Here is a 27,061-nt window from a genome sequence, read left to right on the forward strand (position 1 = left end):
CTCTTCGCAGTAAATAAGACCAGGTATTCACTACTGTAAACCTATCTCTCAATATTGTTGTGGGACAGCAGTTGTTTTTCATGTTGAATGATTTTAACGTTAGTTTTTTTGTACAAAAAAACGTAACATCTGTAGATAAGCACAAGCACTGACAGTAGTCAATTATTGGTGAAAGTCCATTTAAATATTGATTTCCCAAAGTAGCGTCTGACTTTCAGTTCTATTTGTACTATTGGTCTGTTTTGTTCTTCTTGGTCTGATGTTTAAATGACAAAGCAGAAAAGAATACAGCTGATATAAGAACAGTAGCATGTGTTTACTGACAAAGTTTGAAGTATAATATAAATAAGACAAGGGATTAATAAATGAGACCACACAAGGTAGAAAATAAATGTCGCAACACACAAACTCCCACATAATCGATGCAGCTGGCTAAAGATTGACAGCTCAGGGATACTGAGGTAGTTCTGTGTATTCAATCCTTCACTGGATCTTCACTCTTCTACAGTGCTGGCAGTTACACACAGCACTATGTTGCCTGCAGGGGCCTTTCTCATCAGCTTGTTTTTGCTCAGTGTCCACCACATTGAAGCAGCTGTAAGTTTATCGATACCTTTGTTTAAATATCAGCAATGAGCATGTTTGTTAATGTGTGGAAAAAAATTAAGCACAAGAAAGAGAAAAGCTTGTTGATCTTTTCTCTGATTTTTTTCTCTTTTTTTGTCATTGCAGGTGGATGACTTGTGTAAGTCTCATTTCTTTAATTAATCTTTGTTGTGAAATGTTCCATCTTTACATCAGACCAATTTATAAGTGACTTACTGAATCAAATTAATTGCTTTAACAGCTTATCAGTCAAACTTTCATTCTCATCACATTTGTGTTAATTGTGATGTTGTTCTTTGCTCTTCTTTTCGACGAACACTGCTCGCTCTGTTTCATATTCTTATTCTTAGTTGAATTATTAAGATTAAGTCTGTATTCTCTGCTTTTTTATCAAGAAACTGCAGTATGAAAATTGTATTTTTGTGTTCTCCATAGACGTAGATTATGGATCAGAGATCACCGACGCTCCCAACCTTATATTTGATCTGAGCGACTGGTTGTTTGACCTTGTAGACGAGTCCAGTGAGTGACCCGGAAAAAAATTCCATTATTGCACATTTTATGCAAATTTCACCTTTAATAAACTGTCTTATGTGATCCTCTGTCCCTCCATTTTCAGATGTTTGTGATCCAAGCCCTTGCTTTAATGGTGGCTCTTGTCAAGTGAAATCTGACACAGAATTTACTTGCATATGTTCTGAGCCCTACGCAGGCAAGAGGTGTCAGAAAGGTAAGATTCCCAAATTCATAATATATTGATTTTGTGAAACTGCAGTTGGTTCATTATGATGTCTCATTTTTACACCAGGTTGAAGTGACTTGATTTGAACCCAAAGCTATAATTGGTTACAGGCAGAGTCACATACAGTATACTCAAAAAAAACACAGGCAATACATAAAACTTCATGTAAATATAATATCTTAAAATATATAGACAATGTTTTAGTTACCTCATTAAAATGACTGTGACTGATCTACTGTTACTTTATTTAAAATTGATTCTTAATATTTAGTGAAAAATATTTGTGAGAACGTCAGATGTGGCCGTGGTGACTGTGTCGTCAACTTAAAGAAACCACCTTTTTATGAATGCAAGTGCACACCTCCATTCTCCGGCCCCGACTGCAAATCATGTAAGTATCCCAACCCTAACTTTTTACAAGATTTCAAATGATTTGTTCAAGAAATTGAAGAAATGATTCCTTTTGGGCACTTAAATGCTTTGCTACGGCGCTGCAATGATGTGCTGTAATCGTAAATGGATTCTTTCTTATCTGACTCAGTGTCAACATCACCTTGTCAACCAAATCCCTGTAAGAATGGAGGCTCCTGTACGACAGGGGACAAACGCTTACGTTGTTTTTGTCCTGATGGGTATACTGGGAGGTTCTGCCAAACTGGTAAGGAGTCAGCTATCACAATAAAGTCTATTCTTGCGGCTCGAGTTGGAGTTATACTCTTTACACACATGTGACTCCAAAGTTCAATAACAAAAAAAACAAACACAAAAACGCTCAGCAAATATTGATCTTTTAGCAAACCTCGAAAATATGACCACAGCATTCAGTATCTTGACTAACACTTTGAGTAATAACCTTTTTGTTCAACTAAAGGCAAAACTTTGTGCTTTAAAGTTTTAAATATTTGACACTTACATTTTAGAGCTCACTTGAAGTTTTCTCTTACAGCAATCAACGATTGTTATGTGGGGAACGGGGAGTCATACAGGGGTGCTGTCAGCGTGACAGAGAACGGCTTGGAGTGTCTGGACTGGCACTCATGGTTCATTGTGTCACGAGGGGAGAATCCTTTCGCCATGTATCCTAACTCTGGATTAGAATATAACAATGACTGCAGGTAGATTCAAGTTCTAATTATATTGTCTTTATCAATTACATTTGTAGAAGTTTACACATAATGTAATACAATACAGGTTTAAGTAAGAAGTTACATGGTTTGTAGTCAGTCTGTCTTTTCATTGCTCCAAAAGTTGGTGAGGGGAAATCTATGTACTGGGGGGACACTTCAACTATTTTACTATTTTCTACACCTGTATGTTAAGATAATTTATTCATGTTTTATTCCATATCTGTAAAACTGTTCACTTTGTATGTTATAGAAATGCTCTGGGGTCAGCCCAAACCATTAACCAATTATAAAAGTCTTTTAAAACTTGTTTCCCTAAAACTGACAGCCCTGTTTTGATTCTTACCTCATTTCCCACATTTCATTCCCCAGTCTCTCTTTCTCATTTCCTACTTTGTCCACTGTCCTATTAGAACAAATATTAAAAAGCCCCAAATTAAATAATAAAAAAAAAAAAAAAGTTAATCTTACATGCACCCTTTTCAGTACTTTTAAGGCCCACACATGGAAATTAATTTTACAATTATTACCTAAATTATACCTGAGGTGTCACATCTGTATTTTGTTGGTAATTTGTGTTGTTTATAGTGTTATTATATTGAATTGTATTTGTTGTTGTAGCATCTAAATTGTTTCTGATTACCTGATATCTACACACCCTACTATGAAATAGACCAGTTAGTTGAAAGAATCTTCCCGATATATAATTTGTTTATCTTTTGTAAGCCGGATGTTTTGTTATAAATTTACATTTTAGGAATCCAGATGGTGATGAAAAACCTTGGTGCTATGTTAAAAAGCAGGGATTACTGGAATGGGATCACTGCAAAATCAGGAAGTGCTCTGAAGGTAATCGCAAATTTGTACACAAACACAAACACACACATTGATTCAACAATAATTCCTCTTATGCTCCCATCGTGCCCACTTTTTTTTTTCTACTGTCCCTCAGCTGCACCCCCTCCTCTAACTCCAGTCCCAACAGTACCAGACTCCAACCCGTTCTCCCAGTGTGGCAAAGTAAACTTAGGTACCCAGCCTGTTCGCACTGGCAGGATTTTTGGGGGCACCAAGTCTTTCCCTGGTGCTCACCCCTGGCAGGTTTCTTTGCAGGCCAAACCAAGAGGCTCCTCGTTTGGCTTCAGTCATGTGTGTGGTGGGATCCTGCTCTCATCCTGCTGGGTACTCACTGCTGCACACTGCATGTATGTGTCATGTGTATCATATATTTTTGTATTTTCATTGTATGCCATTGTCTTAGCCATCTTTCTGCTTTATCTTTATTGATTTTTTTTTTCATTTCAGTTCCAATGCAAATGAATACAGAGTGGAGTTGGGAGGTGTGAACTTAGAAAAAACGGAAGTGACGGACCAGACGATCCCAGTGATACAAACCATTGTTCATGAGAACTACAGGGAGACTCCATATGCTCTTTACAACGACATTGGTTTGTCCACAAATGCACTTGAATACAAATCATGTTTTGACATAGACAGATCATAGATAGAAAAGTACAAAGTATACAGACCTATAGAAAGTATAATACCATGACTGCAACATAAGATTTGTTAATGTTTCATGTCTTTTCAGGCCTCTTTAGACGTCAAATGGGCCTATTCATACAGATTGCTTAACTTATATGAGTCACATTCAGACCTTTGAGTTATTCAAACATAACTGCAACAACAAAATAATAATTAATATTTATTTTTTTATCTACCATATCAAATACCGAATTGTAATACTGTAATTCATTGTATGTTTTATATTTTTTGTGTAGCTCTGATCAAACTACAAACAACAGAAGGCCCTTACTGTGCCAAAGAAACACGCTATGTGAGGGCAGTATGTCTGCCAGACCAGGCCTTCCCTGCCGGAAAGGAGTGTGTGATCTCAGGATGGGGAGCCACAGAAAACCGTAATGAACAATTCATTATGTCTTTATTGAACAGATTTTTTTGGACGACTTTAATTTGGTATGTATGTCCACAAAGTTGGAGGAGAGAGTTACTGAATAAGTATGAAGCTGATAGCATACAGTAGCAATAAATCAATCTCTGGTAGCTTCATTTCTCCCAAACACAGCTAACAGCCCAAACCAAACAATGATAGTTTTCCATTCTATTCGTATCATATTTCCCTGGAACAATTTGAATTAAATTTTTCCAACGTCTCAGCTTGAACTACAAAATGGTCCTATTTGATGCAATTTTACAGACTTTTACAGATTTTCTGAATTACAACTAGCTGCCTGGCTAACTGAGCCAACTAGAGCTTTTTTTTTGGCAAAATACTTTAGCAAAGCTATCAGAAACTAGATTAAGTAAAATCATCTAGATACTGATTATTTATTTAGTTTGAATGCTTTTATTGTTTGGACTGATTCAAGATGTTACAAAATACACTACCACAAGGTGTTACTACCACAAGCTAGCTATGGACTGTATGGAAGTCAACTAAAATAAATTCTAACATTATCCTTTGTGCACTCTATACGCTGATATTTTGTGTTCAATTAAAAAACCTATCTACCTAATTCTAATTCCCTTTCTCCTCCGCTTTTCAGAGCGATACAGCCCTCATCTGTTGAACGCTCGTGTGTTCATGATCTCTGATAGAAAATGCACACTTCCTGAGGTTTATGGAAATGTACTGGACAACAGCATGATCTGTGCCGGGACTCTGCGGGGCGGCATCGACTCCTGTCAGGTGTGTTTGTTTATGAATGTGAGGAATACTGATTCATAAGAAGGAAACAGTCTGTAAGTGTTTTAGATACCTTTATTGGATTGTTTAGCATTTTGAGACTCCATTGGAATACTCAAATGGACTGCAGCCATCTGTTGTTACTGCAACCGGTTCTCCTCCAAGACTCGCTTTGATTGGCTAGACATGGGCAAACCAACACTGATTGGTTGTTTTGATTCAGCCTGGATGTTTTTGGTAACTGAAAACAAAGAGGTGTACTGACAAATACATATCAAACAAAAATCTATTTAAAGCAACTATTAATTCATTTAATCTTCTAAGTGATATACAATGATCAAAATTTGCAATGTTAATTAAAAATTGAATGAAGTAATGTTTCATACTGCAGCTTTGATCATTTCCTCAGTGGGCCCTTTACAAAAAAAGTTTATATATTAACTTTACTTTATTTTGTTTATTCGACAGGGTGACTCAGGTGGACCTTTGGTATGTGAGCAGAATGGTACACACTACATCAGCGGTGTGGTGAGCTGGGGCGACGACTGTGGTAAAAAGAACAAACCTGGGGTCTACGCCAACGTCCACACCTTTAACAACTGGATCAAAAGCAAGATGAAGTAAACAGTCAAGTATTATCTATTGAAATAAAATCAAATTAAAAACAAAACAAAAAACTTAGTGTTTAATTTGACTTGGAAAAAACATGTTTATTATGTCAGCAATAAAACCAAGCATTTACTCCAGCCCAGCTTTGAGTTAAAATGGGACCTGATACAAACTCACAAAGCTGAACCAGCCAGACAGAATGAAAAGCACACATCATTTCTTTAGACCTGAATTTCTTATCCACAGCTCAATGCGCACTATATGAACAGACTTCAGGAGAAAAATAATGGTTTGCATGGTTCTAACAATGTTTAGTCCTTGCCTTGTCTAATGATAATAATAATAAAAACATACATGACAATCTCAATCCAAGCTTCAAAAAACATGTATTATAAAAATGCACAATGCAAACTTTCCACTTTATATGCCCTCTCCTCTAGCGAAAAGCAACCTGAATCCAATGTTTGATGTGTTCTGGGAATTAGTGAACACCATCCTTCATAAAACAGCTTTAAATTCAACCTCATCAGTTACGTTTATCTTCAATCTTCATCTTGCTCAACACATACACTGACAACCCTTTTACCTTACATGACAAGTCCTGTCTTAAACAACTTACCTCATACACTTTGCACTCACCCTATTATAACTGTTTTATGTCGGTGTGACATCTCATGGCACAACGGTCATTTCATCAAAGTCAGTATCTGTAACTTAATCCATTTTGTAAAATGTAACCATGTGTTCTAAATCTTAAAAGCTCTGTCGAATATTTACAAAGTATCAGATCTAAGCGTCCTTTATTGCAGCAGCTTTATTAGACGTGGATGACGTCACTGAGCTCTGGAGAGCAGCTGATGAGGAGGACGAGGAGGAGCTCTGCTTCTTCTCCATGGATTTGAACGAGGAGGTTGAGGTAGTGGAGAACTTTTTCTGGACGGTCTGGATGGTCTTCATCCTTTTGACGTGAAGGACCTCCATGGCGTCCATGTTGACACCTTTGTGAACCTCCTCACTGGTCTCCACCTCCTCTGAAGTCTGCTGATTTTGTTGCTGTAGCTCCATCTGCTGCTGGTGATGCAGCTGAATGAACAAAGTAGATACGTTTTAAACAACCCAAATAATAGAGACGAAGGATTTATCATCTTCGTCGTGTCCTCACCATCATCATGTGCTGATACTTTGCGATGGCCTCGTCTGTGCTGACCCCCTCAGCAAAGCCCAGCTCTGCAGCCCGGCGGGCCAGCTCGGCCTTATGGGAGCCTGGAGGGGTCCAGCCCGCTCCTTTGATCCAGTTCAGGTCTGACTTGTAGTTCACCTGCAGCAAGAGAGTGCCAAAAATGTTTTTTTTTTAACTGATACTGTAGAGTTGTAAGAATCAAATATGTTTAGGAATATTTGGGTGAAGATCACCACATTTAAATATAAAATAATAAACTTTTCAGGCAAACAATATGAGAGACCCTGATATATAACTCCTCCATTGTCTTAATGATCACTTTTAACATTTATGAGGCTTTGGACTAAGAAGCAATGCAGTGTGACATGGCCACTACTGTTAGGGAGGTCCCTTTGTATGTGTGTGTCATGTTATTTCCCTGTCTGAAGACTGGACAGGTGACCTAATTAGCCAGAGATACACAGGTGTGTAGGGGGGCGGGGCAAAGGTGAACAAAGGGAGAGGGGAAAATGTTTGTGGAGATTTTGTTTTTTTGAGCTTGGGTGTGGTGTGAAGAGAGGAGTGTTTTTCCGGATGAGGATCATGGATTATCTTTTCTGAGAGGTGTGGTGTTTCCTCCTGGACATGGCTGTCGAGCTTGCGTTTTGGAGGACCGTATGACACTAAAAGAGACCTGTATCTCCCCTGGGGTAAGAATTAGGCTGCCAGACCAGTGAGTGGCAACCGAATGGATATTTTCTGTTCCTTTTTTTTTTTTTTGTGGAGGCTAGTTTTTTTTTTTCTCTCTCTTTCGGTATGAGTTTGTTTTTGTTGTTAAAGATGGTGATATAGCCTGCATTTCGTTTCCCACCTAATTTCTTAGTTAAGGTCATAACCCAGTGGCATTATTGAGATGCAGTAGGTTTTGAATAAAATAAATAACTTTTACCTTAAAAATATTAAGTGGATTGTTATCGCAGTATGATAGGATAGATGGGATAATTGATCATTCTGAAGCAGGTGAAATGGATTGAACCTTTTTGCAAATACAATTCATTTGTATTTGTTTTCTAAATCAAGTCAAGAATACATTTTGGTGATCCAAACTTAACCACTTTGCCCGAGTTTAATGTATAAACCAGTTCTTTGCATTGAGCAAACAAAAATAAACTGCCAATTAGCACTTCCAGTGAATATATGTGGCAACATTAGTATTCATCATGACTCATCAGAAACAAAATTAGCTTAATATTTTATTTTTATTTGTTCTTGGTCTGCACCATGTGACGAGGGAATCACTCAGCTCTTAAGCAGCTTAATGCTCCATGTTCGCCAGCAAGTTGGCAACTTTGTGTATCCACCTTAAGGATGCAGTTATTGAAGGCATATTCTATTCAAAAAGCTGCCTGCTGTGTCTGAGAAAGACAATGATTCATATTGTCTGATTTATATGCACACAATTCTTAACTGAAATGCAAAAGTTATCAAAATATAGATATTGATGGAGGGCTGCTGAAGCGTTCTCAGAATTCTCCATGACTTACATCACTCTGCAGCTTGTAGGCCTGCTTGGCGTGCTTCACATTGAGCTGCTCGGGGTCACAGGTGTAGTCGTGAAGTTTGTGGCGGTAGGTGAGGTCACTGGCTTGAGCCTGACTCTTCTTTGCCAGCAGGAACTCGGGCTGGTCGGCATGGATTTTAAAGTGGCCCTGATCTTCTTTAGACTGGCGTTTGTACTCCAGGTTGCTCTGGAGTTTGCTTGCTGCCAGAGAGTGCACCATCTTGGGGTCGTCCTCCACACAGCGCAGCCCCACCTGCTGGCCTTTCTCCTTCACGTGGGACTCTTTGTAGCGGAACTGAAAAAAAAAAAACATTTCAAGTTTTACAGCTTACTCCATGTTGCATTTATTAATTCAAGATTTACATAATATTACTTACAGTAAGAATGCAGATAATTATGCTTTAAGCTTTTGTGGGTGGTAATAGAATGCATGAACACAATTTTCCAAAACAAAAATATGAAGCTTTATGAATAAGCTGTGGGCAAATGTAAATGTAAAAAGTAATGTGGCCCAACAATGTTTTTTTTAAAGGTTAAACACTAAAGGATCTGAAACGTCCACATGAACTCACATCGCTGGCGATTTCTCTGGAGGCCTTGGCAGTTTGGAAGGGTATCGCGTCCAGCCTCAGATCGCAGCCTGAAGTCTTCACTTGCTCCCCAGACGCCTTGTAAACTTTCTTTATGGGATAAAATGTTTAAAGATTTTTTTTAAAAACATCAAAAATTGGTATGGGCTTCTTATCTGCGAAAATGTAATGTTGTGATTTTGTGCCTTACATCACTGATCTGCTTAGCGTTCATCTTGGCTCTGACAAAGTCTGGATCATCTGAGTGTAAAGTGTATTTATGCATGTCGTCATTCTTCCCAGCTTTGTACAGCCTCTGCAGCGTCAGGATATAAACAGGACATCAACATTTTATGCTTTAGAAACAGACGTTTTAAAAAGTCAAGTGAGACTTTGAAAACTTTTTATCTTTAACACCTCACCTCACTGCACTGCTGGTAGCTTGTCTTAGCGTGGACGATGTCCGGAGAATCAGCCACTGAGGTGAACCTCAGGCTGTCTGGCAGCTGACGATACTTCTTCTGCATGACAGAAGAGCACAGACACTTAAACAGCAGGAACACAGACTGCCATGATTTCTGTTAAACTATGTCACGTTTAAAGTGGAACACAATGTGTTTCATATATGTAAGATATTTACTGAATTAAAAAATAAACTTACTATCTATATGCTATGTGCTATATGCTATATATGCTATGCTACTACAACATGCTATGTTGTAGTGCTGGCTTCTCTGTTGATGCACCAATCAGTTTTTCATCCTTATAAGTTTCTATTCCAGTAAGGAAGTTTTGTTTTGACAGAGAGGGTATAACCGACAAACCAACAGGTGTTGCAGTGATGGAAGAGGGGAAATGAACTTATTCAGCTAGAACTAATCCTATCCAGTCTAAAAGAAACCTCAGCATTTTTCTAATAAGATCCAGAACCAGAAAGGTGATCAAACTAGGATAAATACTGGACATGCGTTTTTAACAGAGACAGGTTAGAACGTAAATGTTTTTTAAGACCGCTGCAGAGCTGGCTAAACACTGAAGCTTCGACTCGAGGGAGCAGGGGGCTGGGGAGACAGCTCTGTTCAATGTTGTGAATTTGTATTGTAGTACCCATTTATAGTTGTCACATGTACATGCTGCTCCTTTAATTAGCCTTTATTGAATTAAATGTCTGGAAACAAATAATGTATATATACCATAACATACTGTATGTTACTACAATACTGTAGATGCAGAATAAGTCTTGTACACAGTATGCAGTATGTAGCTTCAATTATCTGCAGGGAGTTTAATCAAAAACATACATATACTAACTGGTCTTTTTATGACCTGACTTCAGTATTTACAGTTGTCCTTTTTATTAACAGAAATAACGCAAATGAATGTTTGAGAAACTGTACTAATATCTTCATGTAAGTAAATAAAGTTAACTGAAAGAATACTGTAACATGTTAAAAGAAAGAACCAAGTATTAAACATCCATAAAACTATGAGGATGTTAACAGTCCATGACTTTACTATGAAAATATCAAAAATGTTCTCACATCGCTTATGAGTTGTCCAGCCTTCTTAGCAGACTCCATCTGAGGAGCACCCACGCCGTCCCAGGCTACACCCTTCATGTAATTAAGGTCGGACTTGTACAGTTTCTACACACAGAGAAAAAATTAACAGCAAAGATTAATCACAAAAATCACGTCCTCAGCCCTTTCTAAAAAACTGATCTCTCACCTCACTCTGCAGGTTGTACGCTGTTTTGGCCCACTTGACCTTCATGTCATCAGGCAGCACTGTGTACTCGTGCAGCCTTTTCCTGTAGTCCTGTTCGCTGGCGAGGGCCTGAGCGCTCTTCGCCGTCACCAGGTGGATCATGTCATGGTCAAGGTGGTACTGCCCGCTGGTCGTCAGAGCGTCCTTGCGGTACTCCTGGTTGCTGGCCAGCCTGCCGGCCTGCATGCAGTGCAGGAGACGCGGGTCGTCCAGGACGCTTTTGATACCAATGTGCTTCCCTTTTTCCAGCACATGGTTATGTTTGTAGTTGATCTGCAGGGATACACAAATTAAACCTATGTTTTCTTGTATTATATTACATTTAGGAAGTTAAATATGACAAATATAAATACAGCCATTTGTTAAGGGGGGTTCTGATCTTACATCACTTGCGATGCCCGTGGAGCTCTTGGCAGCCTGGAAGGGGATGTCCTGCATGGTGAGCTTGTAGCCCTGAGCCCGCAGTGTGTGCCAGGACTCTTTGTACTTGATCTACAGCAGAGAGAGAAAAAACCCACATTTATTAACCTTTTAAAAAACACACTATTAAAAAAAAAAAAAAAAGTCATGTTTGTTGGTGCACGGAACACTACCTCACTAAAGTTGGCTGCATTTATCTTTGCTTGAGTAATCTCTGGTCTCTCAGATGTAATTGTGTAGTTATGCTGGTCGCTCACCCCTTTCTCTTTGTACAAGCGCTAATAGAGAGAGAGACAGAGAGAAAGAAAGAGGGGTAAAATATGATTTAATACTTACAATCTTTTGACTAAGTTACAGTGTCAACTTAACTCGGCAAACAAATATTATAATAAACAATCGAAAAACCAGGAAAAGATTTCTAGAACAGTGATCAAACTTAAGGCAGATTTTTTTTTAACCTCATTTGTGATCTGTCCGCTGAGTTTTGCGTGGACAATATCTGGAGAGTCAGCGATAGAAGTGTGCTTGAAGTTGTATGGCTGCTGGCGGTACTTTTTCTGTTACAAAAGAAACAATGGTTAGTCTCTATGATGTTTTTGGGTTTGTAAATGTTGAGGTTATTCAGTTGAACAAATTGAATTTCAACTTCCACAATCCATAAAGATGACAGAGAAAGTGGTGAATAACCACACAGTATACGTTCTGAATTCACAATTATATCAAGTAGATGACGGCTGAAATTCATACAGACTTTCATGAAAGCAGTAAATTCTGAATCTACAGTACATATTACAGATTGAGAAACAAGTTTTAAGAGGTCTCACATCACTGATGAGGTCTGTGGCCCTCTTGGAGCCTTCAATCTGCAGAGCCCCTGTGGCGATCCAGGCGGCGCCTCGCAGGTAATTCAGGTCAGAACGATATACTTTCTGTTACACACACAAAATGCAACACGCATTTTTAAAAACAGATTTTTTTTTTCACCTCAGGACCTTCCAGTTGGGGTATTTGAATTTGTTCTTGAGAAAGTATGCACAGAAGACTTAGTTAAAATAAGCACCAAAGATTGTTTGCAGCCACCTGCTGTCTGTCTCACCTCACTCTGCAGGGCGTATGCCCTCTTTGCAGCCTGCACCTTCATGTCATCAGGTAGTGAAGTGTACTGATGCAGGGTGAGCCTGTAGTCCTGATCGCTGACCAGAGACTGAGCCTTTTTAGCATGAGACACCTCCAGCATATCCATAGACAGGTGGAACTTGGAGAGCTCCTTAGCTGATTCCTTTTTATATTTAATCTGGAGAGGAAAAGGGTCCGACATGTTTCACATAATAAACTGTTTTATTTGCTTCTTTTCATTTGGTTTAACAGTTGTTATAACTCACATCACTCTGTAGCTTGTTGGCATGGACAGAGTGAGCGATGTTGATGTCATCCTGCAGTCCTTTCAGACCGATCATTTTCCCTTTGCTCTTCTCAAATTCTCCTTTGTACTTTTGCTAAAACAACACAGAATCATTTTATTTCAGATGCAGTGATGAAATTAAATGCATCACTGTGTTGAAAAGTCATAAAAATAAAACTGATATATAACTCTTTTTCCAAGGTATAAACTTCTTTGATTGGGCCAGATCATTTAAGAAAATCTCCTTTTGGTTTAAAAAAAAAAAAAAAAACTTCACTTTTGCAGGTAACAGCATTTTGATGATAAAGAAGAGTACATTGAAAGCTTACATCACTGAGAATCTCTGCTGATGCTTTGGCAGACTGGAAAGGAATGGCATCCAGACTCAACTTGTATCCGCCGTCACGGACCTTAGTCCATGACTCTTTGTAACCGCTCTGAAAATGTACACAGCAGAAGCTTAAACACAGTTTCAAATGAACAATCTGTCCCAAGGAAAAGAATGCAGAGGATGGATTGATTTGCTACTTGGTGGTTTAATGTATCTGTGAACTTAGCTTACCTCACTGATGTTCATGGCATTGATTTTGGCCTGAACTATTTCAGGCAGCTCTCCAGTAAGTGTGTAGTCGTGCTTCATGTTTTCCCCTTTCTCCCTGTACAGCCTCTGTAAAGAAGAAAATAAAACATTACTGATACCTAATCACTTAAGTGTTCTCATTTACACCAAATATTTACAGTATTTATGTGAAGCCACCAGTGCAGGACTTAAACATGCCCAATGTTCAGAAAAAGCTCCCACATTTTAGCAAAATGTGACAAATTCATTATGAAGAGGCTCTTATCAACAAAACCCATGACTGAGGACAGCTGAACTTACATCTATGGCCAGCTTGTTGCTAAGTTTGGCCTGAACCATCTCTGGTGTGTTTTCAACGCTGGTAAACTTCAGAGCACTCACATCTTGACGGTACTTTTTCTGGAGAGGTAAATATCAACATTAAATCCTTGTAGATGTCACCATGGGATAGAGGTGCAGAACATTCATGCAGACGCATAATGAGCAGTAGAGAGCACCATGATATCATCTGACTAACTAACAAACAACCTGCAAAATCACACAAAAACCCCCCAACTAATTTAAAAATGTTTTTGTTTGAAATAAAAATACACGGAGAGCCTGAAGGTGCATAAATAGAGTACACTCAAAGTGTCAGTTCTATTCATGCAGAGTCTATCATTTCATGGTCTAATGTTGGAAAGCCTGACCCGAATGACCCTTTAAATACGGGTATGAGGAGGTTATGAATAGAGCCGGGTGTTGGCAGTTTGCTAGATGTGTCACAGAAAGATCTTCATGCACTGCTTGCACACATCCTCGAAAAAAACATTTGTTCAAAGATTTTATAGGTCAGACAGAATTTCAATTTCTATGACGTAGTAAACCAGACCATCAGCAAAAAACCCAAAACATTATTCTAGTTATTTAATAAAGATCTCAGCCTTTCTGCGGGTAAAGTGTCAGACAAGGTAATTGACAGCACACTGCCACAACAGTGTTTTTTAGTTTTATCCAACAGGACAAAATCAGTAAAGACGTTACTTGTCCCGCTTTTGCCAAAAATTGACACAACTCGACAAAGCCTTAAAGGAGCTTTAAATCATGCGATTGAAATAAGATTGAAAATCCAAATGTCTAACTCCTTCACTTGTCATACATTATTGTAAACTTAGAATTAATTGGCTCAGCTTGGCTCAAATAAGCCCTTAGGAAACTGGACACTGGGCATTAAAAAAGGATTCTCACAGTCTTTCCTCTTGATGGCTTGAATGGCAAAAAGGTGTTGTCAAAACATCCTAATTTTCCTGATCTAATTAAAATGAAAGAAAGATGAACTGACAAACGTTTTTGGTGAGGAGAATATAAAAGGCAAAATTCAGTCCAAATGATCCTTTTAATATGTGGCAGCTTTAATCACTGTCATTATTCTGGTATCTCGTCATAGCCGGGTGAAGCCCACATACTTAACCCAGTTATTGGAGAGCAGGAAAGGTCGACTGCTCTTTAAATATATTCTGATCTCAGCTGTAAACCTAAATATGTGCCTTCCAGCTAGATGTTACACAATTATCTGTATTTCTCAGGCCCCCTGTGGTAATAGACCTTTTCTGGTTGTGAATAGCAGTGGGGTGTGGTTAATCAGATGCTTCATGATATTTGGTACATTACATTTAACTTGAAGTTTTAATGCAAATGTAAAGTTTTACATAATGTTTATATTCCGATCATAATGCATTCTGGGTTACAAAATTACCTCGCTTAGGACCTCCCCAGCTTTCTTAGCCTGCTGGACATCCAAAGATTTTGAGGCCTCCCAGCCGACACCCTTCATCCAGTTCAGATCTGACCTGTACTGTTTCTAGATTACACATACACACACACAACTTTTAACTTCGGTTTTGTTTCCTTTTGTATGAAACAGGCTTTTATATGAATGTCTATATGAGACTTACATCGCTCTGCAGTCCATAGGCCTTCTTAGCCCAGGCCACCTTCATGTCAGTTGGCAGAGTTGTGTAGTCATGGAGGATAGTCTTGTATTTGGTGTCAGTTGCCAGGTCTTGGGCCTTCTTGGCATGGCTGATGTTAAGCATGTCCAGGTGAAGACTGTGAAGGAGAACAACTTCATACTGTAAATTCTGTTCTGGTACAACACCAGATGTTTCCGCAGTTCTTGTATTGTGATTCTGAATTTGTACACCTGTTTCCTGCCCAGTCAAAAAAAAGAAGCTACTTTACCTACTAAGAAAACTTCTGCACTTGTTTCACCTGAGGTCAAAGAAATCTGAGCAGCTTTAAATCAGATAATAAAGGACCGAGTGGTCGACTGTTTATCTTATCAGCCGTATAACGACAGTTGTATTTTGTTCCCTGGTGTCTTCGGTAGAATATTATCCATTATCACATCAACATAAGTTTTAAGAATAGTGGACTTTTAAAGTTCAAATGGCTTGTTAAAGGTAATAAGCCTCACCTGTATTTGGTCTTAGTGTCCTCGTAGTCCTTCTTGTAGTTGAGGCCACTCTGTAATTTGGTAGCCAGAGCAGAGTGAGCCATCTGAGAGTCATCGCTGATCGACTTAATGCCGATCACTTTTCCTTTGTTTTTTTCATAACTCTCCTTGTATTTGACCTGCAGGGATAACGAATGATAAGGGTTTAAACAGACTATACAATATACACATTTTTAAAAGCACCTGATGAAAAATTGTTTTTCTCTGCAGGAAAATTCAAAGTGGAAGAATGTTTTTTTAGAATAACTCACATCACTGGCCAGGTCTCTTTTGGCTTTAGCTGTGAGAATAGAAAGAGAGTCCAAATGCAGCTCGAAGCCCTTCTCTCTCTGCTTCTCCCAGTTTCTTTTGTACACTTTCTAAAAATAAAAGGAAAGGTTTCTGTATTAAATCTCTCTACATATTAAAAGGACAGAAATAGTGAACCTCCTCCAGTAAAGAAACTTTTAACCTCCTTTGAACAAAGTTTGATTTTGTTATTTCTTCTTTGATTGATTAAATAAATAAATGTGGTTCCCAATTATAAAGTCAGTTAAAATCAGTTGACAATATTTATCAAAGGATATTTGTTAGAAAATGAAAATTTGAAAAGAAAAGATGTCAGGAAGCACACAGTACTTTTATCTCAACAGAATATTAAATTGCACTGCACTTCTTTAGTGCACGGATCATTTCTGGCCACATGCAAGTCAAACTGGCCATGAATGACCTTTTTGTTCAAAATGTTGTATCGGCCTAATGTCATTTAAACTTCGAAACAGGAATTGCATTATATCATGTTCGATTCAAGTTGATTTATAATGGTAATCCAATTTTCTTTATTGCTAAATCCTGGATAAAGTCCTTTGTTAATCAACTTAATGCCATATGAGAATACTAAATGGAGTTCTACAAATCATTGAGATTCTCCTTCTTCTGAGATCAGATCGTTTTAAACCAGGTTAGCTTACACAGTCAGAACTGTATAGTATGCTTTACTTTATTCTCAGACAACATAAAAACGTCCTCCTAAAATTTAAGAGAATATGCCTTATGATTAAAAACGTAAATGTATGCTAGCTTAAGCATAATAATGTGTTCTCCTAAAAGCAACTCGATCCTGAGGTACACCACTCATTATCATCAAAAAAAAGAAAACTACATCTGATAATACAACAGATTAGAAAAGGTTAGCATTCATTAGTAACTCAAACCTTTCTAATATTTGACTTGATTAAAGTGCTAACAAAAGTTCATGTACATTTTTTATGTTTTTAATTGTATTATTCCAAATGTTAATTTCATTGTATAAGTGAAGGAAGATCTTCATCAATGGCCTTCATCATACTTCAATCAATTGTATTAAAATCTGTAATTGTGTAAAAATATACATATAGTTAATGTAACTTACCCCACTGAGAAGGTCAGCATTAGCTTTTGCTTGTTTGAACAGAGGCTCATCTTGTGTCATGGTGTACTGGTGTATCATCTGCTCTGTGTTGGCTTTGTATGCCAGCTGGAAATCAAAAAGATATACTGTGTGTTTTCAGAGTTCACCTTGCTGTAATATTAATGACTGCAACATAACGGTGATGACCTTACATCGCTCTGCAGTTCTTGGCTCTTTTTGGCATGTTTGATGGAAAGATCGTCAGCTACGTGGGTGAACTTGATGCTGTCAGCCTTCTGACGGTATTTAGTCTGCCAGGGGAAAAAAAGGCCAGTTGATGGATAGTGTATCTTGAACAAAATGAAGTTAATTATCAAACAGAATGAAGTACACAAAGACACAAGACACAGTTTGCTCACGTCACTAAGCATCTCTCCAGCTTTCTTGGCTTGGGTGATATTCATACATCCCTCAGTCTCCCAGCCCACTCCTTTCATCCAGTTTAGGTCTGAGCGATACTTGTTCTGTGGGGGGACAAAAAGTGTCACAATAATTTGGAATAACGGAGATGTTCAAACACCATCAAACACCTGTAATGCCAGTGAAAAAAAAAGTATTATTTTTATTGTGATTATTATCATTATCCCTTTACAGCTGTATACTAACGCTAGATGTCATGACTGCTAAAAAAACCAAACTGTTTGCGATTAATTTTGCGTGTGTGTGTGTGTGTGTGTGTGGACTGCTACTCATATAGATAACTTATATTATCCTGCTTAACAAGTTAACTAAAGTTAAAGAGATGGGAAACAGCTGTACATACATTTTGTTTAACTTTCTTAACATTACAGTAAACTCTTTGCTAGAAGCTTGCTAACACACATTACTTTTTATTGACCCTTTAAAACAGTTATAGATAGTTGAAGCTATAATATGTCATTTAGCTGTGTCGGTTCTTGTTTTAGAGAAAGAGAAACAGGTTAACAAATGCAGTTTCTGGTATTGACTTTACATGCCATTAACAGATATCATATTTTAGGCTTTATCAGTAACATTGCCAGTATGAGTATCAGAAAAAATCCAGTAAAGCATTTCACTATTTGAATAATAAACTAGGAGCTTGTCGCTTCTTTTTGTGTTCTCCATTACCTCGCTTTGCAGTGCGTAAGCCTTTTTGGCCTGCAGGACCTTGATGTCATCAGGCATGACGGTGTAGTCGTGCAGCTTTGTGCGATACTCCAGGTCACTGGCGAGGGCCTGAGCCTTTTTGGCGTGGCTCAGGTTGATCATGTCGTGAGGCAGACTGTACTGGCCCTGGCTCTCCTTGGAGCTCTTCTTGTAAGCAATCTGATGACAGCAATTTATATAAAAAGGTACATTTTGAATGTCAGAGTGCAAATCATTTAGTCCTCATTTTTGTCACCTTAAATAAACCTGCTTAGGTGTAAAAAAAAAAAAATGCTTACATCACTGCTCAGCTTGGCTGCTTGAAGAGAGTGAAGAGTCATGGAGTCACTTAAGTTGACCCCGACTGCCTTTTCCTTGTCTTTCATGTACGTTTCTTTGTATTTAATCTGAAACCCATGTCCATCTGATTTAATTACCATATTTAACCAAACCCACTTCAGTTTTTTTGCACCGACAGTCTCCTTGCAGTGGAGGATAGCGTGTGCTTACTTACATCACTGGCAAGATCACGGGAAGCCTTGGCTGCACGGACACTCAGGTCGTCCACACCAATGTCGCAGGCTTTTGACTTTGTCTTCTCCCACTCCTCTTTGTATTTAATCTGGACCAATAAAATGTGTATAAATCTTCACTTGAAAATTATGTTGTTTTTTCTCTCAGATTTACATACACACTTAAAGACTGTATGAGAAATTTCTCATGTGTCATAACTTACATCACTGCACAAAGCAGCATTAGCTTTGGCTGTTTTGATCTGGGGCAGGTCCTGAGACAGAGTGTACTGATGTTTGGTTTTCTCATAGTCTGCTTTGTAATTAAGCTAAAAGACAAATAAACAACGTATCAAATTCACAGTCATGAACATAGCTGGAAAGTGCTGATAAAGTTAGAGTTAAATCAAAGTTTTAATCATTGATCCTCAGTGGTGAGTTATTGGGCAAACACTTACATTACTGACAAGATTAGCATTTTTCCTGGCTAGAATAATCTCGGGTGTGTCCGTCACTGGACTGTATTTGACCTGGTCAATGTGTTGCCTGTAGTTTTTCTACATTTGAACAGAGAAAAAAACAAAAGAATAAATGTTTCAAATAGGAGGATAATTGTAATGTTTCTATTTAAAAATGTTAATGTAATCGGCATATTCCCAGATATTGACTGTAAGAAAAGAAAAAAAAAACTGAATTGTAAGAACTCACATCTTTCAGTGGGTCCAGTTTCCTCTGGCTCTGGTAGCCTGGTGTTTGGGTAGCTGGGTAGTTATATTCACCCTGCTCCTGTTCAACACCTTGTTTATAAGAAATCTAGGATTCACATAAGAAAACTATGTCAGTGATATTACTCACATTGTATTTAATATATATGCATACAGTTGATTAAAACACCAAGACATTTGTAGCGTTTGCATTTGTATAGAGTAAATCATTACAATTAAAAATGTATGAGAAAATCTCATAACTAGATGAAACATAAATCTATATCCTTTCAGAGACAATCAAGTAAATTAGAAAAGCCTTTTGAGATCAAACATTGTAAAGATGCCACCTTTAAGAACGAAAAAAAACAAAACCTTGTGGGCTTTTGTATAAATGCCTTGATTTATAGTGACAAGTTAATGAAGAAAGCACAGCCTTACATCACTGGCAAGTTTCCTGGCTTTCATAGCGTGCATGGTCCTCTTATCGATTCCAGAGTCTTCATAGTGGCCTTTCATACTGCTGGTGTATTTCTCTTTGTACTTATTCTTTTAGAGATAAAAGAAACAATCAAGATGAATGATGTAGGATTCTGTTCATTAACCATATGCCCAGACTCTGTGGTTTAATAACTTATTTGTTATCGTTTTGTTGTGCTGGTGTTGATTCCACAAAGGAAGAATGGATTGTAAAATGCATTACACTTACATCACTTGTGAACTGGGCAACTTTAGCAGCATTTTGAAACTGTGGTGTCTCACAGAAATTGATGCTGTGACCTTTGGTGTTCTCAAGGTCCTTCTTGTACTCCACCTGGTTAAAAATATGAACAAAATGACAGCAGCTGCTTTTGCATTTTTCATCACAGCCCTCTTTTGTTGTTGATGCACAGCTAGAGTTGAAGTTATGTGCTGAATGTAAAGCTCCTTCCACTAATCAGTCACCATCAGTGACACTTTTCAATCATAACTCAAGAGACCTAAAATCCTTAAATCTGAAATATGTGTTGCTACGCGTAACAATGACAGCATGACACCATTCAACATGTCAGTACCTTAAACACTTCAGCAGCCAAACAAGGAATGTTTTGTCACCGTTCAACTTTATTGCCAAAACAGCACTGGCAAGAAAAACGCCCTTGTGGCTGTTAATGTCAAATGATCAAAAATGAGATAATCACAGCTAACATTTTTTTTTTTTTAATACTATTCAGGGCTGAGAATGTTGACTTTAACATGACGCTCCCTTCTGAGGTAATTTTATTTTGACAGGGTGTCCTGTGGCCTTGGAGGGAAACTGTAAACCCAGCCGGTCAGCATGTCAAAGATGCCAAAAATGCAAGTTGGGTGGCTTCATGTCTGCTGGAAACTAACACACTATGCCGAATACTTCCTGCTCTAAACACATACCCACGAAGCAGCAACATTTGTCTCAAGCTAAAGTGTAGATTTAGAACTTCACTGAAATGAAAAGAGTTTCTTTTTACTAAATGAAGGTGGATTAAGCTCACCTCACTGACTAGCTTGTTAATCTTGCGGGCGTTCATCAGTGCAAGATTGTCCTCAGACGTCAGACTGTGGAAGTGTGAGGTGCCCTTCATCTTCTTTAAGTCCTTCCTGTATTTCAGCTGCATAGGGATGAGAGATAATGTAGTGTGGAAATGAGGACCACATGTAGTGTGAAGAGATGGGTGGTATGCACAGACGTATACGTTTACACACGCACATGCACACGCACACAGTCTTATTTGGTAAGACTCGAGAGTTTAAAGAATGACGATATGCAGCCATGGAGGCTCTTATTGTTGTCCGTCATCTATTCTGCCCGGTGATGACACAGCCAGATGATGGATGAAGCTGAAGAGCTTACATTCTACACTCTGTAATGTTTTGACAGCATGCACAACACCGTTACACATGTGATACAGACTCCATTTTTAACTGCACAGCTTGCAGACATTCAGGCAGACCAACCTTTCAACTACTTTTATGCTATATACCCAAAATGAAGGGGAAACGATGGGTGGCCAGTGGGGCTTTGGTTGAAGCCCTTTTGTATATTAACTTGTGTATCACACTTTTTTTTTACTTTAAATCAAGTACTGAATCATAACACTAACCCCCTTATTTAACATGTTATATTTCAAATGGAAACTCGGTTTAACCAGATTTGGTTACAAAATAAACGCACATTGCCAGAAGTGGAATAAATTAAAAGAAAAACAAATAACTTTTTTGTTGTTTAAGAAAAAAAAAGTTAAACAATAATTCCTTCGGACCCACTTCAACAGTCAAATCATCTAACAATATAGCCTCAAAATATTCATCCACTCTAATGCAAGTAATTGGATGCTTTTACGTGATACTCACATCACTTGCATTCTCCTGAGCTTTCTTTGCGAGATAATAACCAGGAGTGATCATGGCTGGGAAACTTCCTTTACCCCGTTGCTGCTCATACTCCTCAGTATAGGCAATCTGCAAAGACAGCATACCATATTTTATTGTATTCATTTTTAATTCTCAAAATACAACACTTTCACTCCCATAGTAAACTAATTCAGACAAGTCGGTTTCCTAAATCTTTTTTAGGTAAGCAACTTTCTTTCTTCTTCAAATTACTGTCCATAATGGTTAAAGGGAAAAAAAAAACTTTATGAGAATTTTAAGTTTAAACTCATTATGAAATAAGTACTCACCTGGCTAAAGTTCTCTGCATTTTCTTTGGCGTGAACAGCTTCAGCCATAGCTACCTCTGTGCTGGCCTTGCCCCTTATCTCCTGTTCGTACATCTGACGATACTTTATCTGGAAGGACGTTAAAAAACATTACCAAGGCATAATCAGGGTTCTGTAACACTGTCTATGTTTTTAATGTGGCTTACTTACATCACTCGCCTGCTCAGTGGCCTTTTTTGACACCTTGTATCCAGGCGTCAGATGTGCAGGAAAACTCCCTTTACCTCTCTGCTGCTCATACTCTTCTGTATAAGCATACTGCAGGGAAAACAACACAATCAAGTTTGTTTTTATTCTACAGAGTTATTTAGAATAAAATGCTTAATGAAAGCTTTATGATACAAAATACAATTCTAAAGTCACAGTGAAAGGCTAAATGAAGGGCTTACATCGCTAGCAATCTGGCTTTGTTTCTTTGCCAGAAGCACCTCTGGGGGGTCAACAAATGTGGTGTACTTGGAAACTCTCTCCTCATGTCCTTTTTTGTACTCCAGCTAAAGAGAAATGGAAACATTATACATACCAAACAGGCACATTTTTTGACGTCAATTAATCAGCTGATGTTAAATATGAAGTTTTGGATTTTGTCTACTCTGTGCAGGGAGGTAAAAAGACGAAAATGTGTCAAACCTGACTTACATTACTTGCCAGAGTATTGGCATTTTTAGCAGCCTGGTAACCTGGTGTGATCATAGCAGGGAAGCTACCTTTTCCTTTGGACTCAAACTCCTCTGTGAAATTCACCTTCAGAAGAAGCATAAAAGCAATCAAGGTGATTGTCTAGTATTGAATAAGAAATACATTCTTATTAAAGACACCATAAACGTTTATATATTTATAAATGAGGATACATCTACACTTACATCACTGATGGTCTTCTGGGCCTGGGACATGGTAACTATCTCCTGGTTGGTCACAGTGCCAGAGTACCATGTCTGCTGCTGTGAGAACTCAGACTGCGACTTAAAGGCCTGTTTGAACAATATAGACAAACTGTAGCATTTTCAACCACTCAGGAAACTGGTCGCACTGTACCTTTTATATCCTAACATTCAGAAAGAAAATTGATTCTTTGTTATGTATATAATAGAAATGCAAAAAAGAAGGACATTACAAATTGGGCACAAGTTTGGGCTTGAACTCCCTTCAACTGGATGTAATGACCAGTTGCTTTCCTGGGAGCTCACCTGGCTAGACATCTGATTGGCTAAGCGAGCCCTTTCCAGCTCCATGGACCTCATGTCTTGGTGGAAGGTGGACATAAAGCGTTCGCCATCTTCACGATACTTCAGCTACAACACACACATAACAACAAGCGATAAGCCGAGTTCAGCACATGCACACAGTACATATGCTTACAAGGTCCTTTCTGGTATTAAACACATGAATTAAAGCCAACAAACAGTCATACACTGACTCAAGACCACAGAGACAAGCATCTTGCAAGACTCAAGTTGTCAACTTTAAACCCGACATCCTGAGCAGGGTGCTTAATATTGTGGGATTATATTAAGATGCTGTTATAAATAAATAGGATGTTCCAGTTAAGGTGGAGCGGACCTGCCAGGAAAGATCCAGAGTGGAGCACTGAGTGATGAAACGTTGAGCTGTTAATGATCCTTCAGCTGTTAAAATATTTTCAAAATAATTTTGCAATAGCAGTTTTGCAACGGATAAGGTTTGCTTCATTATATTAAGGGCACAAAAATAAAGACTATATAAAAAAAAATAAAAAAAATAGCCAAAGACTTAAAAATAAAATGGTCTCATATCAATTCTGAAACCAACAGGCTCCAAGTGAATGGATGCTACAACTGGGGTGATATACTGTAGGAACATATTTGTTTGCTGGGCTACTGCATTTTGGATTGTTTGAAGGCACTGGATTTTACTGCGATATCTTGGCCTTTGTCATCGCATTCTTTTGATCCATGACTGACCATATTTAGACAACAGGGTGATACACGCATGGCCACCATCTTCTTCTGCCATCATAGATTGTACTACTTCAGTTCAAATTGTGGGTCATATTATCTGTTATATCATGAGCATCTCAGCACTTCTCAATAAGTAAAAATATGTTTTTGCTTGGTTTAGTGAAATAATGATTTGTCAAACAGTGTTAATGTATATGATTGATGACCTGGAACACAGCAGTCTATTTAGCAACCAGAGCAGAAAAAAAGGCCCCTAAAAAGGAAGCATGTTGAAGTCAAATTAACCTCACTTTCTTATCGTTGACTTTTAGCATAACCCAATAGCATCACTGAAAACAAATATTCTCAGAAAACTGGTAAAAACAAAAATTCTGCATGTCATCATGCCGCCATAGCATGTTTTCAAAGACCCTGAACAGGATTGACGGTCACTCAGTGTGATCTAATGTCTGCCCTCAGATCAAATATCAACATGTTCAGTCCTACAACTTTTAGGGCGGCACAGCAGTAGCTGAAGAGCTTGCTAGCCTATTGCTAATATTAGCATAAGAGCGTTGCAAGAGCTGGTAGACACAGACAGGCAGCAGCAGGTGTCAGAGAGAGGAAGGGATGCAGGGCAGTTTTTCCTAATGTATAATTTTAGCCCACTGAAGTATAAAGTGAGTTAAGCCAAAGGGGGTTGTCTGGTCTCTCTCACTGGAACAGAAATAACCTGAGCCACAATCTCCATTCTTCACCGCTACAGTCACCATGGACTCAGAGCAGCCGTCCATAGATCTATCTTCCAACCAATAAAGAGGAATAAGAGCTTTACGGTCTCGGGTTAAATCTTGAATTTTTAGGCCACATAGTTTGAAGTTGTTACTGGAAATCAGGACTGTCCATTTGGAAATTATTTTTGGATACTTCTTTAATTGAATTTCAATGCATGCATCACTCTCTTTAAATTTATCGTCTTAAATGTCCAAAGTAATACAATGACCACTATGAATAGCATCTCCTGTGTAAAGCTAGTCATGACTAACCAATGATTCATGTTCAACTCAGTCATGGCATCGACAGTTACTTATGTCAGCCTGTCAACAATGCACCTTTCCTCGGATCAAGGCTGAAATATTTGGTTTCACGTTGCCACTTGTGTTTTCTTTTCTTGCATTATGACATCATCTTACCTCACTGCTCGCCTTGCTTTGCTTCTTTGCATTGATGTTGACTGGGGTCTCATAGACACTTGTGAATGTGTTGTTCCTCGGATTATGCCTTTAGGAATGGGATGTTATTTTAGTTATTTTAATATTCAATTTTGAGCTCATTAAAACAAATGTAACTTAAAAACAGCTTTTTTTAATGATTACTTATCTGTTGGTACAATATGTCATCAGGTGTTTTTTGTGTATTACTTACACGGAGCAGTATGGCCTCTTCTTGTGGCTCACAAAGTTATTGGCAGTGAGGACCATCTTACAGACATCACAGTGAAAACATGCTTTATGCCAGTTCTAAAGGACAAAAAAATACAAAACACATAAAAAAAAAACCCCACTTAAAAACTAAATTCCAAGCTCAAAATTCATTAAAAAGAAACCTAATCTTTCCTATGTCAATAAAAAGTGCCAAGTAATCCAAAGGACCAAAATAACGGTGGCAATCAAGCTTGATCTTTTACGAGAACAGGCTGACTCTCTAATATAGCATATAGGTCAGCTTTAATATGTACATTTCATGCTTTCAATCATCCCAAAATCTTATGACAGAGTTTAAGGAAGTTTTTCATACTGCGTTTGTGTTCAATAACACACACTTCAACGGTCAACTCTATGAGGAAACAAATGTTATTAGTTTTGTATAAAATGTATTCTGACCCATTGCATGTTGAATATTAAATGTAATGACGAAACTGTCATTTTATATTATATTTGTATCATCACAGTTCTTCAGTAGATGCTATTTATATGTGAAGACTCTACAGATTTAACCAAACATTTTACACGTTTGTTTTTTAATGTTTTGAGTTAAAAAAAAAAAAAAGTTGATTTGGAAATATTCAATCAGTCCCCTCAAAGTTTGTAAAGTACTATACTTAAATAGGAAAACTAATTTTCTTTTTTCACTATAAATCTGATCAAAATGTTCAGAAAAAATTGAAGATGGACTCAAATATTTGTGTCTCAGGGACCACAATATCTCTGTGTGTTACCTGGTCAATGCAGTTGATCTTCTCAGCTGGGTAGACCACAAACCCACATCTGGCACAGGACTGCATGATGGATGCTTCTCCTTTTCTCAATTTAAAAAAAAAAAAAAAGTTAAAAAACCTGTGTAAAAACAACAACGATGGCAAAAGACAGTCAGGTCAGTCAGGCAGAGAGGCTTCAGTTTAGGAGAGAGACTGGCAGTGACTCCCAGACCGTTGCAATAGTGTGTCTCTGTTGGAGGTAAACTTAGCTCTGTCTATGAACTGTCTCTTACTTGACACCATGTCCCATGATGAACCAACCCCCTCCATGTAGCGTGCGAGATGACTGGCTAAGTCCAGCTGTCTGTTAACACAGAGAGAGACAGACAGAGTTGAAATGTCAGTGTACATGTGTAATGATCCACAGTTGGACGGTTAGGTCAACTTTACCTCATCATGACACTACAACATAAAGACTCAACTTCATCAAGCAGGTATAATGACACATATAAATAAAGTGAATATTTTAGCAGCTTTTGACATACTTGAGAAAAAGCTAAAGAAGTGATAACAAGAATGAGAAGTTAGAAATCATCTCTATAGAAGAATTGTTTGATGTATATCTAAAGGCAAAATTCTAATTGAACGTTTGAAATGTTTAAGTCAATAATTTAATCACAATGTATTCTGGATTTTCAAATAATTATTTATCATTTTG

General features: G+C 38.0%; 2 protein-coding genes across 3 annotated transcripts; one reads left to right on the forward strand and one right to left on the reverse strand.

Moving 5' to 3' along the window:
* Window positions 1-531: 531 nt before the first annotated feature.
* Window positions 532-5,925, forward strand: LOC306842251 (hyaluronan-binding protein 2-like; the record flags this gene model as incomplete). Its single annotated transcript, XM_079372378.1, has 13 exons — window positions 532-597; window positions 733-745; window positions 1,042-1,128; window positions 1,226-1,336; window positions 1,620-1,739; window positions 1,890-2,006; window positions 2,295-2,463; window positions 3,230-3,321; window positions 3,425-3,677; window positions 3,778-3,920; window positions 4,254-4,391; window positions 5,040-5,182; window positions 5,648-5,925. 13 exons carry the CDS (start codon window positions 532-534, stop codon window positions 5,801-5,803), a joined length of 1,608 nt encoding a protein of 535 aa, XP_079228504.1. The 3' UTR covers window positions 5,804-5,925.
* A 63-nt stretch (window positions 5,926-5,988) lies between these two features.
* Window positions 5,989-26,596, reverse strand: nrap (nebulin-related anchoring protein). 2 transcript variants are annotated; one of them, XM_079372036.1, is made up of 43 exons: window positions 26,365-26,596; window positions 25,572-25,666; window positions 25,340-25,427; window positions 23,418-23,522; window positions 23,094-23,201; window positions 22,870-22,974; window positions 22,620-22,724; window positions 22,381-22,488; window positions 22,192-22,299; window positions 21,863-21,970; window positions 21,004-21,120; window positions 20,202-20,306; window positions 19,934-20,041; window positions 19,497-19,601; window positions 19,247-19,345; window positions 19,013-19,117; window positions 18,791-18,898; window positions 18,576-18,683; window positions 18,259-18,456; window positions 17,529-17,633; window positions 17,322-17,420; window positions 17,131-17,235; window positions 15,992-16,099; window positions 15,702-15,859; window positions 15,181-15,334; window positions 14,982-15,086; window positions 13,547-13,645; window positions 13,229-13,333; window positions 12,996-13,103; window positions 12,647-12,760; window positions 12,361-12,558; window positions 12,089-12,193; window positions 11,723-11,821; window positions 11,438-11,542; window positions 11,229-11,336; window positions 10,806-11,117; window positions 10,619-10,723; window positions 9,500-9,598; window positions 9,289-9,393; window positions 9,081-9,188; window positions 8,492-8,803; window positions 6,951-7,106; window positions 5,989-6,871 (listed from the first exon to the last, which is right to left on the reverse strand). In XM_079372036.1, the coding sequence occupies exons 1-43, from the start codon at window positions 26,428-26,430 to the stop codon at window positions 6,578-6,580; spliced, it is 5,415 nt and encodes a 1,804-aa protein (XP_079228162.1). In that variant the 5' UTR covers window positions 26,431-26,596; the 3' UTR covers window positions 5,989-6,577. The 2 variants fall into 2 exon arrangements, with proteins under 2 accessions (XP_079228162.1, XP_079228163.1); XM_079372037.1 differs by lacking the exon at window positions 23,418-23,522.
* Between the last annotated feature and the right edge of the window lie 465 nt (window positions 26,597-27,061).

Source organism: Symphodus melops (assembly GCF_947650265.1).
Source record: "Symphodus melops genome assembly, chromosome: 21".
NCBI classification, from domain to species: Eukaryota; Metazoa; Chordata; class Actinopteri; order Labriformes; family Labridae; genus Symphodus; species Symphodus melops.